Genomic DNA, 19,570 nt, shown 5'->3' on the forward strand with positions numbered 1-19,570 from the left:
CAAAATTTGCTACGGGACACTCAAAAAATGTGTAATTAGCTGTGAGATACCGCAAAGATGTGAATTTGTCCGAGGACACTTCAAAAATATGGTAATTTGCTGCAAGACACTGGAAGCATTAAAATATAATATCTATATAATAGATGAGAGAGAAACCACACAAAATGACACTTTTACCCTTATTATCTTATCCTACCCTCCAACCCATACCTAGCCTAATATGCCTTAGGCACACTTGGCAGACACTTGAGCTTGCCCAGGCTATATACAGTATACACCATCCTCCACCGCTCAAGAACACGAGAAAAAGAGAGAGAGAGAAAGAGAGAGAGAGAGAGAGAGATTAGCGTCGGCTTTGTTCGATGAATGGCCTCGACGTGGCGACGCCTGGCTCGCCCTCTATCTCCCCAAACCGTGTCATCTCTTCTCACACATCACCCTCGTGCCGAAGAAACCAGAGAGAGAGAGAACTCCAGTTTCCTCGACGCATGGCTGCCAAGAAGAAGGATGGCGTCGATCGCTGTCAAGCAGTCATCGTCCCAATCTCATCCACGTTCCATTACCTCCTCAAGACACCGGTTTCATTCCCTCTAACCTCATCCCTTTCCATGCAGTGAGTCAACGGGAACGCCGCCGCACACATGGACACCCGGGAGCGTGCTCCGAGCAATGCAACCATGTCGACCGGGTGAAGGGAGAAGAAAAAGGGCAAAACTGTCGCTTTGTGTGGTTTCTCTCTCATCAATTGGATGGATATTATATTTTAATGCTTCTAGTGTCCTGCAGTAAATTACCACACTTTTGAAGTGTTTTCGGGCAAATTCACATCTTTTCGGTGTCCCACAGCTAATTACACATTTTTTGAGTGTCATGTAGCAAATTTTGCCCAAAAAATAGCACAAGAATTTTTCGCTTTTGATCAGAAGCATAGGCCACCGGTTTTTCTTCGCCCCGTAGCATTTCCGTTAGGTTTGGAGTTAACAGCGTTAGATTGAAGTACAGAAAAAATTCGTTGGACCCATTTGCCCTTTGTCTTCCTCGCCGCATTTTCCCCGTGTCATCTACCCGTTCCGTTTTCACCCTATTAGCCTCGACACGAGTACACGATGACATGCTCCGGCGGGTGGCCTCCTAGCTCGTTGAGCAGGCGGGGCGCCTACGCCTCCCTGCTCCACCGCCTCCCTCCCCGGCCGGCGACTGCTGCAGCGATGATGCTCGAGCGCCATCCGCCGGTCCATCCTGGCCTCCGCCCCGCGGCGGCGACGGTGCAGCTTCGGCGCCTCCCATCAGGCCTGAGGGTTACTCCACCTCCGACAGCGAGGTGGACGGGCTAGGCAAGTACTTCAGCGAGGAGGACGAGGAGGAGGAGGCGGCGGAGGAGTTCGTCGAGGACATCGTGGCGTAGGAGGAGTGGGAGGGCTTCACGTTGGAGTACGACCATGGCTCCAACGCCGACGAGGATGCTGCGGAGTAGGAGAAGAAGTAGCGGCGCTGGAGGTGGGATTCTCTTCCTTAGTCTGTGTTGCACGCTAGGTGCTTGCGGAAATGCATGTGAGGTTCTACGCATGCTTTAATAAACTCTTTAGTTGTCGATAAATGATCTTGGATGCCCATTTGGGTCAAACCTGATTACCGTTGTCTTAAACAATGTGAGTCAAAACCTAATTCTACCGCAATATCGTAGGCATGTATTGTTGGTTTATTGGAGTGGTGTCTCCCCTCTAACAGCCGCCGCCGCCGTCACCCTTTCTCTTCAGCTTAATCAGCGAAACCAACGCAGGACTGTGCTAGGGGTCCAGCCCAACCAAGCATAGATAGAACAAGGGCAATATGGTCTTTCTAACTCTTGACTAATAACTAAACAATTCACTGGAACGATGACCACGACGGAAGTGCTACGGGGCGAAGAAAAACCGGTAGCCTATGCTTATGATCAAAAGCGAAAAATTATTGTGCTATTTTTTATACTTATTTTTTCCTATGCTATGGATCAAATTCTCTAGATTTAAAGGTTTTCAAAGCCCAAAGATAACGATGTGCTTGTGCTGTTTAAACAGCAGTAAGTAAATAGGACGGCCCAGCAGCATCCATCCGACGACCCGGCCCATCTTATTACCAAGGAACAAGCGTGGACAGTATCGAAGTTCCAACAAAAGGTACTCTTATTATCATCAGCAAAAAGTTTCTCAAAGAAAAGATTATCAGCAACAGTAGAAGGTAAAGGTAAGGCGACGCTGACGCTGCAGATCACGGATACATGATACACCAGTACAACACCGATTGATAAAGATCTCATCCCCAAATAGAATATCAAACACTCAGCGGCATACTCTTAGTGAGTGTCCGCTGGGGTCATCACAGTAGGCAATAGGAGTCTCATCTCTCCACTTACTAAGATTTCAGGACTTTTAATTTAAAGTTTCACAGGACTCTACCCACTGTTCCAAAAACAGCGACAGGAAACCGTATGCAAGCGCATCATCATCTTAAGGCAGCGTAGTGACATGGTACGGTATGTTACTTAAATAAACCCCCCCAAAAGAACAAGAAGCGTATCTCAGCTCCTCCACTTCATGGACTCGGTGCATTGTGGCGAGAGTTGGGCTTCAACCTTCAATCATCTGATGCCTTCGGGGAGTTCTCGGGTGTCTTGAGTGTGCCGGACGCCTTTTTCGCCTTGTGCATCTCCACCGCAGCTTTGAACTCCTCCCTGATGCTGGTATCCCTGAACTTCAGAGCAAATGTGGCAAGCCCGCTCTGCGAGTCGCCGATGCTGTTCATACAGGCAAACGTCACGCCCTTCTTGTCCATGTCCTTCAGCGACATGTCCTCGTAAAGGCTTGCGTTAAGAACTAGCCTGTAATTGCCCTTGGTTCTCATGACGAGACGAGACCTCTCGCCACCAGATACTGGGATGTTCAACTTTAGTTCCCCCTTTCCTCTTTCTTTCCAACCCCCATCCAAGTATTCATACAATGCTGAGTCGGCTGTGAATATGGCCTTCTCATTCTCTTCACCAGTTTCAACTGGGCCCTCTGGCATAGCAAATTTCTTGGGAGCTTCTGCCGAAGTCGCAAGCGCAGGGGAGGAACTCCCATTATTCGAAGCACCAATACTAAAAGATGGGAATGATGAGCCATCAGTCTTTAGCCCAAACAGGGGAGCACTCGAGCTTTCTTTAGAGCCTGATCCAAATGAAAATGAAGAGCCTGAAAATCCAGTTCCAGCCAGTCCTGTGAAGGCATTTTGGCCACTCGACAGGTTCTTGAAAGAGAAAAGGGGTGTTGGTGATGACGACTGCCCCTTGTTATCAGCATCCTTCTGCTCCTCAGACGATCCATCCTTTGTCTCTGATTCATCTCCATCTTTCTTCTCATCATCACCCTTGCTAATTTTGTCTTCAGCTCCAGCCTCATTTGCTCCATCCTCTTCTTCAGCATCTCCCTCTTTTGCTGTTTTGTCCTCGATATCAGATGCCTTGCTGTTATCTTCCTTGGCCTCTCCAGCTACCACTGATCCGCCCCCCAAGTCTTTTGCTTCGTCAGTGGTCTCAACAGGTTGAGAAGGTGGTTCAATTGAGTCACTGGACTTGGCTTTTTCATCTGATCCTTTCAGATCTGATCCATCCTTTTCTGTCTCAGCTACCTCACTAGAACCTGCACTCTTGTCAGTTACAGGTAAAGCATCTTTCCCACTGCCATTGCTTCCCTCATCAGCTTTCTCACTTGAACTATCCTTTGCATTCGCTGTAATGACATCAGAAGGTTGAGGCTCTGAGACAGGGATAGTTGCTTGGGCGCTGGTATCACTGGGGGTAAATCTGATTGCAGAGAAAGGATTAGAAGGAGCTGATGAGGGCTGCTGGCGTCGAACCTTTACAATTCTCCGTGTTGCCATCACTTCCTCACTAGCTCTCTTAAATGTCCCCATCTCTTGCTCAGTTGAGTCATCATCAGGCTCAGGATTATCCTTGTTGATTTGGGTACCTGCAACCCTCTTCCTAGACGTTGGAGCATGCTCCTCGTCTGCCATTTCAAGTTCCTGAGATTACCTGGAAATCAAAATAAAAGACCAGAGATTAGCAAACCAATAATGATGTCGTAAAACTTACGCAGGCGTTGCAATTAAAACACCTATTAGTGGGTTTCAAAATTCCAGATCAAATATGCAGTCTTTTCATGTACGTAGCATGAGTCAAAACATGAATGCAGCATGAACTCTAAAAGAGAGTTAACAGAAAAGGCTCAACATGCTCTCTAATTACACAAAACTACAAAACATCATGTCTGTACAGGTCAATAGCATTATGACCATGCAAATTCCTTACAATCCATCAATCTATGCACAGAAAAGAACTAAAAAACCAGCGAACTTGAAACGAAAAAATGGTTGTGCATGTACACAGCAATTGAAGGCAGAGTTGAACAAAATTACATGATTTTTCTAAAATATATGTGTGAAGTATAATATCCTAGTTTAAAGGCTCCGGCAACTTTTAGCTCTTTCCTTCAATCCTCTAGGGCACATAAAAATAGTTTCTGACAAGGACTCAATTGATCAATAACATGAGATAAGAGATATGTGCAAAGGCCTCATAAGCAGTTATTAATAAAATTAAGGTTGAAGTTGGAGAGACCAAAGTTTATAAAGTCATTTCAATTGGCCCATGAATACTATATACATAGTTTTTGAACTAAATGTTGTAAATGACCAAGAATATCTACCGGCGTTTAAAAAATATCTACCGCTGAACAAGAGCATTCATGTTTTTCATTGAAAAAAGAAACATGGCCAAACTATGTAATCTAGTGATGAACATCTGAAGCATGTACGTTTATGGGCAGTGCAGTATTTACACCTGGGCCTAGGGCAAGTAAAAAAAAAACTTCTTTTTTTCTATCTTTGCTTGGCATCCTAACTAGATTCACAACTGAAAAACCGGTTGCCCTAACAGTAAGGACCCCTCCAATATAGTTGAAGACAGCAATGGAACAACATAGGCATGGACGCATGGTATTGACTAACTGGAAGCTATGCTTCAGCAAACGTCTGAGAATTAGCAGATTCTAGTACACATTATAGGAATTCCAAAATTGTATACGCAACGTTATACTCAGAAGAGTTGTTGCTACAGCTACCAATCAGCTAAATCAAAACAAAAGTTTCTACATACCGACAGAGAGAAGTATAAAGGTATAATCAATACTCAGGAGGTAAAAAATTTGCAGCTAACCAAACAAACATGAACAAGCTGAAAATTCATGCATTCCCAGAGTAGTGTAGGTACCATAAGAGGACCAATTTCAAAAATACTTTACTCCTTTAAACTCCTTTAAAAGGAGTTGGGATGATGGTGTGTTCCACAGTAGACTCTGTTTGATATTTTACATTTTTCTCAGGACCAAGCCCAGCACAGGTAAAAGCCCCAAAGCCTGAAGTAAACCCTAATTTCAGTTTATCTTGACTAAAAAGAAAATTGTCCTTTGTACTTCACTAGAATTCAGAAATCATCAGCTCATCGCTACTTCAATAGAATTTCAATCCAAACGCGTGCAGTACCGAACTACTACTGACCAAACAAGCCCGTACTCACCAGAAACGGCGGTCGACGGCGGCGTAGGGAGGGACCACGGGACGAGGTCGAACGGAGAGGCGGACGGGCGGATGGCGGAGACCGGGGCGTGGCCGCTCAGAGGCGCCGGTGCGCCGCCCGAGCCGAGGCGGAGCGCCGCTGCCTCGCCCTCGACGACGGCGGCGGCGGCGGCGGCGGCAAGTAGCGAGTGGCTCCGACCCTTCGCCTCCGGAGTACAGATCTGGCAATTTAGGGTTGGGGGATTGGGAGTGGCTCGTTTTATATGGCGGCTGGGTGCTGGGCTTTGTAGGCGATTTGGGCCTTCGTCGTATCCGGACTTCCCAAAAGGCCGGCAGGTTTACATAGGAGTCGGACCGGGCCGGGCTTTTAAGGGTTCAGACTTTAAAGCCCAATTCTGATAGGAAAAACAAACCTAGCTGGAAAAAGTACACCGAGGGTCCCTCAATTTGTTATCGGGATACAAAATTGCCTCCAACCGTAAAACCAGATATGCGAGGTCCTTAGCTACACAAAACCGGTCACAATAGGTCCATCGGCGGTTTTAATTCCGGTTTTATCCTACGTGGCTGTTGAGTCAACGTGGGACCCACATGAGCCCCACATGTCAGCGTGGCCACGTCAGCTTCCTCTCTCTTTCCTTTCCTCATCTCTCTCTCTTTCACTCCTCTCTTCTCTTTTTTGGGCAATCTGGCCGGCGGCTGGGGCGGGCTTGCCTTGTCGACGGTCTCGTAGTCGGAGAACTGGAGGAGCTCGTCGACGGCCCAGCCCTGTGGCAGGAACTGCGCGGCGAGGGCGCCTGCTGCATCCTGCATGTCGACGGCAGCGGTCTGTGCCGGCTGCTGCTGATGATGATGTGGTGGTGACGCTCGGAGGACCCATGGGCGGGGCGTGGTGGTCGGAGTCATGGGCGTCGCTGCCGCCGTCGCAGGGCGAGGCGGAGGCGAAGCCGACGCGGCAGAAGAGCGCTAGTGCTTCCTGCGGCGGCTGCTCCGGCTACCGGCTAGCTAGCAAGCAAACAAATAGTAGTATATGTGAGGCTAGCTAGCTTGTCATTCTGTGCATGCATGAGCCATGCGAATATACGAATGTACATGCCGTATATATACTCTAGCTAGAGAATCAAGGGCTAGCATTTGCTAATTGGCCGGTGGAGCAATTACGTACGTACATGCATGCGCCATGCATGCTTATCGTATTGAGGGTGAAGTAATTATCGTATTTTACGCGCCGCCGGCCGGATAAACTCAGTCGATCAAAGTAAAGATTTTGATTTGATCAAGTTAAGGCCGCGACCTCGGCGACCTCGGCGTTGCTCATCTTCGACGGCGCTGTCCTCTTCCTTAAGATGGTGCTGAGAGATCTGCCTCACGCTCATCATCGAGCCACTCGGTAGAAGAATGCTACTCCCTCCGTTTCAAAATGTTTGACACCGTTGACTTTTTAGTACGTGTTTAACCATTCGTCTTATCCAAAAAATTTAAGTAATTATTTATTCTTTTCATATCATTTGATTCATTGTTAAATATACTTTCATGTACACATATAGTTTTACATATTTCACAAATTTTTTTAATAAGACGAACGGTCAAACATGTGCTAAAAAGTCAACGGTGTCAAACATTTTGAAACGGAGGGAGTACTACCCTGCCGAAGCACGCTCGCCGAGGGTCGTCGGAACAAGGCCCTGAACGCCGCCAAGATTGCCTGCATCCATGAACGACGTCGAGATACAGGATGTCCTCGCTTCGCCGGTCGATGGCCTCTCAGACAGTGCCCCTCCTCCTCCTCATCCTCATGCTCGAGGCGGCGGCGACAGGGGTGCGTCAGCGGCGGTGCAGTGCGGGCAGGTGACGCAGCTGATGGCGCCGTGCATGCCATACCTCGCCAGCACCCCCGGGATGACGCCCTACGGCATCTGCCGCAACAGCCTCGTGCGTGCTCAACCGGATGGCCCCGACCCCCGCCAACCGCGTTGCCGTCCGCAACTGCGTCAAGGACGCTGCCACAGAGAGAAGAGTGAGAGAGAGAAAAGGCAGAGAAGAGGGGAAAGAAAGAGGAGGCTGACATGTGGGGCCCACGTAGGTCCCACGCTGACTCAGCAGTCACGTAGAACAAAACCGGGATCAAAACCGCCGAGAGACCTACTGTGACCGGTTTTGTATAGTTAAGGGATCTCGCATATCTGATTTTGTGGTTGGAGGACGATTTTGTATCCCGATGACAAGTTGAGGGACCTTCAGTGTACTTTTTCCAACCTAGCTCGAGAGTACTACGGGGCTGTTCAGATTGATGCCATTTTTAACCATACCATTTTTTGGCATGGTTGCTAAAAATGTCTCTACGTTTAGTTTGTTGTCAAATTTTGGTAAATACATAAGAAATCCTACCAAAATTTTGGTAATATTGTCAACTTGCCAAAATTTGGTAAGATTTATTTTGGCTACAATCTGAATAGGCCATACATTATAGGAAAACAGTCCATGACTTCCTCAAATATCAGTCGAATCTAATTCATATCCATCAACCCTCTCAATTATTAAAACCATACAAAACGTCCCCATCGATTGTTTTGAGGGCAATCTTTACTGGTATGGTGTTCATGTAACAATCCAGTCATCAAAGCAATTAAAAATAGATATAGGCCCACATGTAAGTAACAAGGGGGGAAAATAAAAAACCATGGGGCCTACATGTCAATCCCACTCTTATTGTCGTTCTTTCTTCTTTCTTTCGCACATGGGCGCAACAATCCAGCGGTGCAGGCCCGCTTATCGTTGTCCCCCTGCACTGAAGAGTCGAGGAGGCGAGCAGCGAGGATGGTGGAGGAAGACGAAAAGGCCACCACCGCCACTTGGGTTGTGTACCATCAAAGCCCACTCTCCCTACAGTGGTAGACCTCGAGTCGCTTTGCCCTGGCTCCTTCTCCGAGTGTCTCGGCGAGCAGCGAAGATGCGGTCGACGAGCTAGGCCACATCGACACCATTTCCCTTGATCCCATCTCCCTCCGCTCCCGCGCATGCAAGGGAGAAGGCACGTGCTAAAGTCATTGTGCTGCACGAGAACGACATCGTCAGGGAAGAAGAAGGGATGCATCGGCGGAGCTAGCAGCGGCCATGGAGTATGGCATCGGGGAGGCCAACATCATCGGTAAAGCTTGTAGAAGGCAGAGATGGAGGGGATACGACATAGGGTGGCATGGCAGAGCCGGCGGTGGCGCTCTCTCCTCCTTCTCCTCCTCACCGCCAGCTCTCTCCTCCTCAACCGCTCCGCCTTGAGGCCGCATCGTCGCTTGTCGGGGCATGCTAGCACCTAGATCTTGGCCCACCAAAACCGTCTACCTGTGTCCCCTCGGCCCTTGCTCGAGCTCATTGCCGCCATCGCCGTGTGCCCGTGTGGGGAAAAGGAGAGGACAGATCGGGGAGATATTCTTTTAAAATAATTAATAAATCTATCTAAGTTATAATAGTTAATACTTACTCATATTTTTCCGTGGCAAAATAACCTGAATTTGTTCAGCCGAGCCTAACATACCCTAAACTGTATGTGCCAATGGTTTAATCATAAAAGACGTGATACAAGTATGTTGGGAATAACGGATTGCGTGTCCTATGATACTGTAACACTACAATACCTTATAGCAAATCAAGTCAATAAAAAATTGCTCATCAAGGATTGATATCAATGGTCTTGATGGGCCTATTCGATTGGCATTTTCTGCAGCTAGCTGCAGCCGTACAATATAAAACGTCTCAGCTACAGCGTTGCCGTAATAATGGTAGCTGAACAGGCCCAATAAAAATAAGTTTACTGCTGGGCTAGAAAAGAATGGTTGAAGGAGCATTTACCTCCACTCTTTGGATTTTAGTTCCTAGGCCGATCAGGGTAAGCTTCTAGGCCTCTTCTGTTGTTGCTTGTTTGCTTCTCTTTGCTCCTGGTGGGATCGTTCTAGCAACCAGATCGGTTGCAAGGTTGCCTGCTCATTGTATCTTCGACGGTGTTTTTTTTTTCAATGCTAAATGATTCTCTACCGGTCAAGGCCATGTAAGGCCCTGTCTGGAAACGTGCCGATGCTTGTTCTGTTGCGGCTTGCCATGGTTGCTCTTGCCACCTTTGTCATCAACATAGATGAAGCAATTGCGTAAGACAAATCAAGAAGGTCTTGATTGTGTTTTTTAGATTTTCTTTTGTCCTGCCTTGAAAAATCTAGGACCTTTATATAATTTATTCTATCCCAAATGATTGTCTGATACTGGTTGTCGTAGTATTTTAAAAATAAAGTCAGCAGGTGCAAAAAAAAAATTAACGGTTTTACTATAAATATATCGACGGATTTCTTACTTCAAATCACACGGTTTTTTTTCTTTGACCTACCACATCAAAACATAAGTTTTCTTGTCTGTTGACCATAGTAACCGACTAGTGTTAATGTAGGCTGACAAAATCTTCTAGCAAATGCCTTTGTGGGATGAGCATATGAATTCCAATTGCTAGAACTTGCACTTCACCAGTGGAACAAGTGAATAATTTAATTTAGTTGCATAGCCAAAATTACACAATAATTACAGAGTAACTCCAATGTAATTATGGTGTAGATACACTGTACTATGTACTATGGTTGTAATTATGGTGTAGATACACTGTACTATGGTAGTTTCAGTGTAATTATATTACAGTTATATTGTAATAAGTTGTGATAAAAAAAGTTTGACTATGAGTCTGTTTATAATTTTTTTTAGCCCGTGCGAGCACCGTTGGTTGGTCCAGTTAGGTTGAAGCCCATCAAGTAGTTACTGTAGCTGTTATTGATGTGCGTCGGATCTTGATCTAAGGGTTGAAAATTCTGTGTAATATCGACTCTGAAATCTGTGGAATGCAAGCTAGTTAGTCTCCAAAAATAATATTTCCTTCCCTACCCAAAAAATATAGTTATATCTAGAGCTTATTCGGATTACAAGATAGACAAAACATATTACTACGATAGAAATAGAAAAGAAATCCAATTGTAAAACATAAGAATGAAAAACAAAGGAATATAAAAGCTGAGAGCATTCGGATTATAGGATATGAATTAAAAAAAAGAGCTTGAGGTGGTTGGATTTTTCTCGTACTTTTCATGTGAAATTAGCATTAAATGAAATTTTCCTTTGGATTTTCTACGATCTGTTTCCACATCCGAACAGCAAGAAAGGAATTTTTTTTTAAAAAAAGCTCTCATACACAGTATCCTCTAAAAATCTTGTTGGAATCCTCCAATTCGAAGAATATAATAATTTCTTCATCTAAGCTCATCTCAACCAATCACAACCATCGTTGATTTTATTTTCTTCAGCTACTTATTCATCCAATCACAAATATCAATTATTTAATTTTATCTCTTACAATGTTGGTCACAAACATTAGGAATTTTCTTTAAGATTGAAAGAGACATAGGAAACACGTATAGTTATGTGCTCCCTCCGTCTCTAAATATAAGAGATTTTTGATAGGATGTCTATTCAGATTTATTTTAATATGTCACATTGCATGAAAATGATTTAGGGAGGGAGGGACCGAGGGAGTACTCCGGTCAAGCGATCACGCCATCACGGTTGGTCGGATGACCGGAGTGCTTGTGTAGTACTGTAGTAGGAGAACAGGCACAAGGCATGAACACACGCATGAGGACGAGGCCGAAAAAGGGTCAAAAACATCGCGTTATCCTTCCCTCCTCTCGCCTCGGTGGTGTGCGTCTTCCCCACCCACCCCCAGTCTCCAATGGCCACCTCCCACCTCCTCGCCGCCGCCTCCTCCACCGCCGCCTCCTCCGCCACCTTCCGCCCTCCCCTCCTCAGCCTCCGCTCCCCGCCGCCCTCTTCTCTCCGCCTCAACCGTACTGCCTCCCCCTCAGTTCCCTCTCTCTCTCTCTAGCTTCTTGTTCTTGCAGCTAGCCCCGCTGTGTGTGGCTGATGCGTCTGAGCTCCTCCATTCGCAGGCAGGCGCCACTTCCAGGTGGTCCGCGCGGCCGAGACCGACAAAGAGAGTAAGCTCGGGCGTCTCCCTGTTTGTTCGATTGATTTCTATGGCGTTTTCGGGTTTTCCTAATGTGCGGTTTGGGTTGGCTGCGCAGCGAAGGCCAATGCGCCCGAGAAAGCTCCCGCGGGAGGCTCCAGCTTCAACCAGCTGCTCGGCATCAAGGGCGCCAAGCAAGAGAACGTGAGTCTCCCATCCCGCTCCCTTGCGCTACGTTCTAATCTGGTTGCAGAATGCATATAGAGCACTGGGCACTGGGGTTTTAGCAGCATATAGAGCGCTGCATATATGCATGGGCATTGAGCATGTCCTACACTGGGTTCTTGGTGTGTGCTGTAGCGGGATTGCCGATGCGCTACCCAGTGGCGTCCTCCTCGAAAATTTCCTGTTTTTGGATGCCATACATGGCCCTTTCTCTACCTTTTTGGGAGAGCATTGGAGCATTTTTCACAAATGTTATATGCAGCTGCGGCTTATGATGCCACGCCGGCGCACGCCCTACCTTACCGCGTTGTTGTTGTTTGGGTCATTTTAGTTATGTGTATACTAGCTAGGTGCCTTGACCAAGTTATGGACATTCATGCCGTTCGTTCTTCAATAGATTGATGATTAGTGATACGCTTTGCTCTATGCATCTTTCTTGTTTGTAGTAGTTCGCAGTTTTTGTTAAGGCAATAGACGATTCTCCAGATTGTGACAAGTTTAGTACTAATGGCTCATGTTGTGGAAGGCTTGGAATGTCGATACATAATCATTCAAAATAGAAAATAGGATTTCAATTTGAAGCATTCCTTAGTTTGCAAGCTTTTCCCCCAAAACCATGTTTTAAGCACTCTACTTCACATTTCTAGAAGCTGATAAGATATGCATCTTTTTCTCTTTTTGCAATCAATATGTTCATGTATGGAAACAACTAATGCTATATTGCTAATCAATTAACTCTTTCACATGGTGCATATAGGACATATGGAAGATTCGCCTTCAACTTACTAAGCCAGTGACATGGCCTCCGCTTGTATGGGGAGTGCTTTGTGGAGCAGCTGCCTCTGGTATGCCTATGGTACCTTTCGTTGATTTTATCTGTTTGGAGAGTTTATTCTTCTACTTCCTAATAATCATTTGAGCACCTGTAGAATTGGTAAACTACTTTTTTTACTTTATAATCATGTGTGCCTGTCACTACATTGCAAGCATTCATAAGACCTAATCAACGGTTTAAAAGTGTGCATCGTCCCTAAATGATGAATTTACTGAACCCTAGTAATTTTACTGTGTTGCCAATTTGCATAATTTACAAGATCTGTAGGTCTGCAACTTATTTTGTGATGAAGTTACTTCCTGATTATCGCTGTATTAGAGTGGAATCAGCCAAAAGATTGAATATATGTGGGCTAGGCTCTATGCGAGATAAGTCCAGCCAAAAGAGTTCTTTAGGGTGGCAATGGCATACTATTAGCTCATTGCTGACAGTACCTGTACTTATGAACAGTGTTCCTCCTGGTGTACAACCATAAATTTATTATTTGCTTATAGTTTATTCTAACCTCTTGTATTCAGGAAATTTCCACTGGACAGTTGAAGATGTTGCAAAATCTATTGTCTGCATGATAATGTCTGGTCCATGTCTTACAGGATACACACAGGTTTGCTGTTAGGACTTGGATATGTTTTATACTTTTATCGACTCTCTTCATAACTTCATATTATGCTGCATGGAGAACTTTTTGCACTGCTGCTAACAAATATGTCAGCTTTCAAATGTTCCTGACTGTAGACAATTAACGACTGGTATGATCGAGATATAGATGCGATAAATGAACCTTACCGTCCTATTCCTTCAGGCGCTATATCAGAAAATGAGGTATGCCAATGGAGCTTTTTCCTTTCTTTTCTGTGCTCATATTTATTCACAGTTTTGTTTAGTTTCATCAGCTAATGACAAATGACTACTCTGCTGATTTATGTGCCATCAGCTATCACTTTAACATTGGGGAAGCACCTTTAGCAATGGGTTTCTGACAAAATACTCCCTCCATTTTTCTTTATAAGACTAACCAACATCATACAGAAAAATAGAGGGGGTATACCAATATACCATAAGTCGTAAAATTGAAAAGGTTATATATATATATATCATGTAATAAACTAATAATCTTATTACAAGCCATATATATTTATTGATCAACTATCTACACAATACCTCATCGATTAAAGAAGTGGTGGTGGGATGGCAGACTTACTGCCACCACGACTACTAGTTTTTTTTATATATATACACTAGAGATTGCGAAGTTTCGATGCAATCCCTAATGATGTTGCCAGGTGCAACTGTCTCAACAATCATTGTGTCATGCAAAATGTATCTCATGTATTTACTGACGGCAACGATTTCATCCAGGTCATTACTCAAATTTGGGCACTGTTGTTAGCAGGGCTTGGCCTGGGTGCTCTGTTAGATGTATGGGTAAGTCTCCAGCTAACTGATCTTGAATATTAGCAGGTTGAAAAAGAAAACGCTCTTCTTTGTTTTCTTAATTTTTTTTGCTACATTTTGCAGGCAGGACATGATTTTCCTATTATTTTTTATCTTGCTGTTGGTGGGTCCTTGCTTTCTTACATATATTCAGCTCCACCTCTGAAGGTATTTGATACATCTGTTCTGAATCACACAATCCCCCTTGTTTTTAGTACAGTACATCATAATTAGTCAACAGCTTTTGATTGAAAAAATTGAAAAAAAAACACCCTTGCACATTTCAGCTCAAGCAGAATGGATGGATTGGAAACTTTGCTCTTGGTGCGAGCTACATTGGCTTGCCCTGGTAAATTAACAGTGCGGATCTTCTTCCATATTGAGTAAAAATCTATGATATTATATGCAAGAAATTAGATGTATATCCTATCTGTATGTATTCTTCGCAGGTGGGCTGGCCAGGCATTATTTGGAACCCTTACTCCTGATATTGTTGTCCTGACTTCTTTGTATAGCATAGCTGGGGTATATCTTCATACGATTACTTTTCTTGTAACAGTGTATGCTTTTCATGATCATTGACCGTCTTTCGTGATTTTCTAGCTAGGGATTGCTATTGTAAATGACTTTAAGAGTGTTGAGGGAGATAGAGCTCTGGGGCTTCAGGTTCTTCTTCTGTCTGTAGTGTAGAGTTATCACAGCCCTTTTCTGTAGTTCCAAAGAAAAGCAATCATCCATATCACTTACCTTTTTTCAGTCACTCCCGGTTGCTTTTGGTATGGAAACTGCAAAGTGGATATGTGTAGGAGCGATTGACATAACTCAATTATCCGTTGCAGGTAAAGACATGCATTTTCATTATGTTGCTTTTGTTTCAAACATTATCTTCAAGGCTGTATCTTGGTTTCATTGATTATGTGGTCCATGTTGTCAACTTGTCATGCTGCTATTTAGCATGCCATAATGTTATGAATTTATTTTATTATAAGGGGAGGGCTAAACATTAAAGGAGCTACCATGTTTGCTCAGAGGCCTAAAAATTACCATGTTATTCAGAGAAAAAGAGAAATATTTGCACGGTTCGATCATGGTGGGTCTATACTCTATACTGTAACAATAAAGATTGATTGCTATAGATGGATGCAAATTATAATTGTATTTATAGAACTAGATGCAGAGTTTTAAGTAAGACAATGTAGGTCTGCACAACCATGCGGAAATTTGATCTGGTTACTATTTAAAAATATTGTCGTTTAAATTTCCAGTGTAATGACGAAAGTTTTAAAGAAACTATAAAAGGGCAGTTGCTGTGAAACAAGAAATGTTTCCTAAATGTTCAGAATTAGCTTTAGAAATGTTTCCCGTCATCCCATGTCAGCAAACTGTCCAGCAGATAAATGTTGCTATGTCATCTTTGTGAATTTCCGTAGCAAACTGATTATTCTGAGGATTGCTATGTTTTCGAGTGGCGACCCTAGTACTTTCGAAGCACCATAAAATATTGCATTATTCTGACAAAATGAATTCCATTTTTCAGGCTACCTTTTCAGTTCCGGCAAGCCTTATTATGCCCTGGCACTGCTAGGACTCACAATTCCTCAGGTGGTCTTTCAGGTGAGCTGGTCGTTCCAATTAGTTCTCCCAAATGGTTTCCTTTATTTCTCTGGTCTGATCCCACTCAGTACAAAACATTTCAAACTGCTGTGAATATTAACATTTCTCCCTGTAATGCTAGTGAGTGAACCTTTTAGGTTAGCCATCTGCAGTTCAGACAATATCACAATAGTATGGAATTAGTGCCACCAAACTATGTATGGCAAAAACATTTCTTCTTACAGTCCTTATGACTTAAAAAACAAACAACACTGCAAACTAAACTCTGGCTGCCAGGAAATTCAGTCGCTCTCTGCTTTCTACTCACTCTATTTCATATTATAAGGCGCTCTAACTTTTCCTAAGCTTATAGAAAAATATAGCAATATTTCAACACAAAATAAACGTATTATCAAAATTTATTTAATATTAGATTTAGTGAAACTAATTTAGTGTTATAGATATTTGTATATTTTCCTATATACTTAGTCAAACATTAAAAAAATTAACTTAGAAAAAATTCATAACTTAGGAAAAAGTCAAAGTATGGTTGTAATATGAAATGGAGGGAGTAGCTTCTAATCCTCCTCATTTTCCTTGGAGCAGTTCCAATACTTCCTCAAGGACCCTGTGAAGTATGACGTCAAATACCAGGTGCGCTTCTGTTAGCTTCTTCAATTCATTCATCTCTTCCTTCCCCATTCTGAAACTGCCAAGCAGTAGAAACTGGAGACAACCAACGCACAGTCATCTGATCAGTGCAATCTTACATTTGCCAAATGCAGGCAAGCGCGCAACCGTTCTTCGTCTTGGGCCTTCTGGTGACCGCCCTTGCAACCAGCCACTGATGAAAGCAGCAATCGCCCTGGACTGTGATTCTGTGACAGCGAAGTTTTGGGTGGAAGATGCAGATTGATGGTTCTCTGCAACTGTTGGTGGAGCTAGGTTCAGCAGCTATGTTCGCGAGTGTATTAGCGCTCTTTTGGCGGTGCTGGGTAGTAGAATGTAGAATCGTTTCTTGTTGATTCCCTGAACTGATCCAGATCAAACATCTTCTAAAGGTTCTGCGATGCAATGCTAGCTGCAGACGGGAGATGGTACAGGGGGTCGTTTTGCTACTTTGCCGCCGATGTTGTAGGGTGTGTAGACAGACTGTAGATGAATAATGTCAGTAACACCTGTGGGGGGTTCAGTGCTAGTGGGCTGCAAAACTTGAGCACTGCTTCGATCAAATTGTGTCTTTGATTATGAAATTATGGAATCCAGCACAGGCAGGTAATAATTTCGTAATAGAGCATAAACAATTTGTGACCTTAGGTGCGAAGAACATAAAGCTGACCAAGGTGAAGTAATATTGATGCATTGTGCGCTGCATTTAATTTGGTTGTTGAATTCAGAGTACGTATTTAAATAGGTGTCCGGAGGGGAAAATGTACACAAATGTTTACTCCGTTTGCTGTGCATCTCGCAGTGATACAAAAAAATACAAATCAAACCACGCTAAAAAATTTAGTCAGTTGCTCGTCTTCAGAATTCAGTCCTCAAATATTTTTAATGTTTCCTCCATGGCTGCTCGTCCGTTCATTTTGCACTCGTTTTGCTCTCTGTGAACTGGAGAGCCCCAGAGGTTCTCTTTTTGCATGTAATCTGAGTTTCTGATCAACCATTCAGCCTGGCTAAGAAAACCATATGGTGGTGGCGTTCTTCTAACTTGTGTCTGCGCGGCTGTTGGCTTCATCCAATTCATCGATCGCCAGTTACTACTTACTTACTAACAGCGTCCGGGAACAGGAGTTGAGCCAAAGAGGCAGGTTTATCTTCCATTAAGCTTAAGAGAACTCGGAGATATCTCGAAGTTCTTGGCACGGCACGTCCTGTTTTCACTTTCAAACTTGAGCATTCAGTTTAGACGAGGTACTTGATTTTTTTTTTGTGTGCACGCCCCAGCAGGTGTTTTAAGAAAAAAATTAGGCAACTTAAAATTGTTGTCCCTTCTCCTGTGTTTTGCGCTAATAATTCCATCCTGCACATGGCATCTCTGAGGAATCAAAGATCAACTAGCAACAGCAACAATTAGCCGCGATAGATCAGACATAGACACTGGCACTTTCGGATGAACAACAGCTAGCTAGATTAACTGAAAGCAAGCACGGTTACAAAGGACACACCCAGCAGAGGCATCAGTTGGAAACAAGAAGCTAGCAGCTGCTGGCCATGAAAAGCCAAAGCATCACCTAGCTAGCATTCAGCCCCTGCCTGACCGATCCTGCAATAAACTAAAACACATACCCTAGCTACTGACCATGATCGATCAGCACCTAAACCAAACTACCAAAGCTAGCTAAAGCTAAGCACGCATCACCATATGAAACATAACATAGCAAATCATACGGGCGCCTAAATGCGTGCATCCGTCAAGACCTACATTATTATTGATAAGAGAGCTAGCTAGCTAAGACTGACTCGATGACTACAACTGAGACGACTACGACACACTGGCATTCACGGATGCAAAAGTGTGTGTAGTCTAGGACTTGGTCTTGTACTTGGACTCGTCGATGTCGATGCCCTCGCGGGCGGCGCGCTCGCCGCCGGACTCGTCGCCGGTGCTGAGGCCGCCCTTGCGCCCCATCTCGCGGTACCCTTCCTCCCCCATCTGCTCCTTCCTCGTCTGCCCCCCGCGGCTGCGCCCTGATCGATCGATGCACACGTACGCATATTAGTTACGTACTTCAACCGAAATACCGAATGAAATGGCAAGTTTGATCTATCAAAAGTTTCAGTATTATTTTGCATACCCTCGGCGAGGTTCTCCTGGGCCTCGAGGCTCTTGCCGCCGGTGCCGCCGGGGACGACGGTCTGGCCCTCCCTGGCCATGCGGTCCAGCTCCGACCTGCCCTGCTGCTGCTGCCCGGACGCCATTGCCAAACACTAGTTAGCTAGCCTGACGTACGCTGCGAACTGATCGATGAACAAATCGGAAGGGTGGCTTGTGTTTGTGTGTGTATGTCTTCTGCGGCTTGAGCTGATGGGGATGGACGACGCGGCCGCGCTGTCCTTCTTATAGGCGGCGACGGACGGGGCGGTGCTCCGCGGCGGGATCAGGGCGCCGGCAACGTACGTGTCGCGCGGCGACGCGGACGGCTCGGTGCGCGCGCGCGCCTCCGCGACACGCGTCGTGGCGAGGCCGCCGGAGCGCGACACGTACGTGCGCAAGCTATGCCTCCGCCCGTGCGCGGCGCGCTCTGGTTCGCTGCATGCGCGTGCGCGCGCGTGCCTATGCATACGCATATACTACTCCGTATGTCCGTGCTAGCGCGACTGCGCGAGCGCGAGCGAGCGAGCGGCGGGGTGGCTGCACTGTCGACACGTCGATCGGGATGTCGATCACCGTGCATGCATGTGGACATGTGGTAGGCTCGCACGCACCACCTGGTCGGGGGGAAGCCCATGCGTAGACCGATCGTGGACCGGCGACCAGATGTTTCCGGCTCGCTCTCTCAGCTACTGTGTGCAACTGCATGTGTATTGACGCAGTACTACTCTCATGCCCTTTCTCAGATGGTTTTCATGTATGGGTAAAATTGCTTGGACCGACAACTCGGTGACACTGTAGAGTGACAATTAATATGAACGTTGCATACGTCTGTCGTCTCTTTATGGATAACTAAATATTTTTATGCATGAAGGATTATTCATTTATCATTTATGGCTTCTTTAATTGATTTGTTTCGTGCTTCAGATTAGTGGTGGCGTTAGGATTTCTTCTAGCCTAGAGCTCAAATTGAAGATTAAAATTGCCCATGACCACACATAGACCAAGTACAGTAAAAATGTCAAAAAAAAAGCAAAAATGAGGGCTAAAATTACCATGACAATTCATACACGGAACGGAAGTACAG

At 45.0% G+C, this 19,570-nt stretch overlaps 3 protein-coding genes across 4 annotated transcripts; 1 reads left to right on the forward strand and 2 right to left on the reverse strand.

Annotated features, from left to right (window-relative positions):
- Positions 1 to 2,280: 2,280 nt before the first annotated feature.
- On the reverse strand, positions 2,281 to 5,823 carry LOC4338497 (nuclear pore complex protein NUP50B). The gene is made up of 2 exons (XM_015784487.3): positions 5,594 to 5,823; positions 2,281 to 4,051 (listed from the first exon to the last, which is right to left on the reverse strand). The coding sequence occupies exon 2, from the start codon at positions 4,030 to 4,032 to the stop codon at positions 2,614 to 2,616; it is 1,419 nt and encodes a 472-aa protein (XP_015639973.1). The 5' UTR covers positions 4,033 to 4,051; positions 5,594 to 5,823; the 3' UTR covers positions 2,281 to 2,613.
- Positions 5,824 to 11,264: 5,441 nt separating this feature from the next.
- Positions 11,265 to 17,037, forward strand: LOC4338498 (chlorophyll synthase, chloroplastic-like). Of its 2 annotated transcripts, NM_001402519.1 has the most exons (15): positions 11,271 to 11,462; positions 11,565 to 11,612; positions 11,700 to 11,785; positions 12,564 to 12,651; positions 13,160 to 13,245; positions 13,377 to 13,463; positions 14,001 to 14,066; positions 14,160 to 14,243; positions 14,363 to 14,424; positions 14,525 to 14,600; positions 14,679 to 14,741; positions 14,833 to 14,914; positions 15,613 to 15,689; positions 16,275 to 16,322; positions 16,454 to 17,037. In NM_001402519.1, exons 1-15 carry the CDS (start codon positions 11,348 to 11,350, stop codon positions 16,514 to 16,516), a joined length of 1,131 nt encoding a protein of 376 aa, NP_001389448.1. In that variant the 5' UTR covers positions 11,271 to 11,347; the 3' UTR covers positions 16,517 to 17,037. The 2 variants fall into 2 exon arrangements, with proteins under 2 accessions (XP_066166331.1, NP_001389448.1); XM_066310234.1 differs by lacking the exon at positions 14,679 to 14,741 and having other exon boundaries at positions 11,265 to 11,462; positions 16,454 to 16,979.
- A 738-nt stretch (positions 17,038 to 17,775) lies between these two features.
- LOC4338499 (embryonic abundant protein 1-like) lies at positions 17,776 to 18,698 on the reverse strand. The gene is made up of 2 exons (NM_001420383.1): positions 18,467 to 18,698; positions 17,776 to 18,359 (listed from the first exon to the last, which is right to left on the reverse strand). Exons 1-2 carry the CDS (start codon positions 18,588 to 18,590, stop codon positions 18,196 to 18,198), a joined length of 288 nt encoding a protein of 95 aa, NP_001407312.1. The 5' UTR covers positions 18,591 to 18,698; the 3' UTR covers positions 17,776 to 18,195.
- Between the last annotated feature and the right edge of the window lie 872 nt (positions 18,699 to 19,570).

The sequence above is a fragment of the Oryza sativa genome, chromosome 5 (assembly GCF_034140825.1).
Source record: "Oryza sativa Japonica Group chromosome 5, ASM3414082v1".
Lineage (NCBI taxonomy): Eukaryota > Viridiplantae > Streptophyta > Magnoliopsida > Poales > Poaceae > Oryza > Oryza sativa.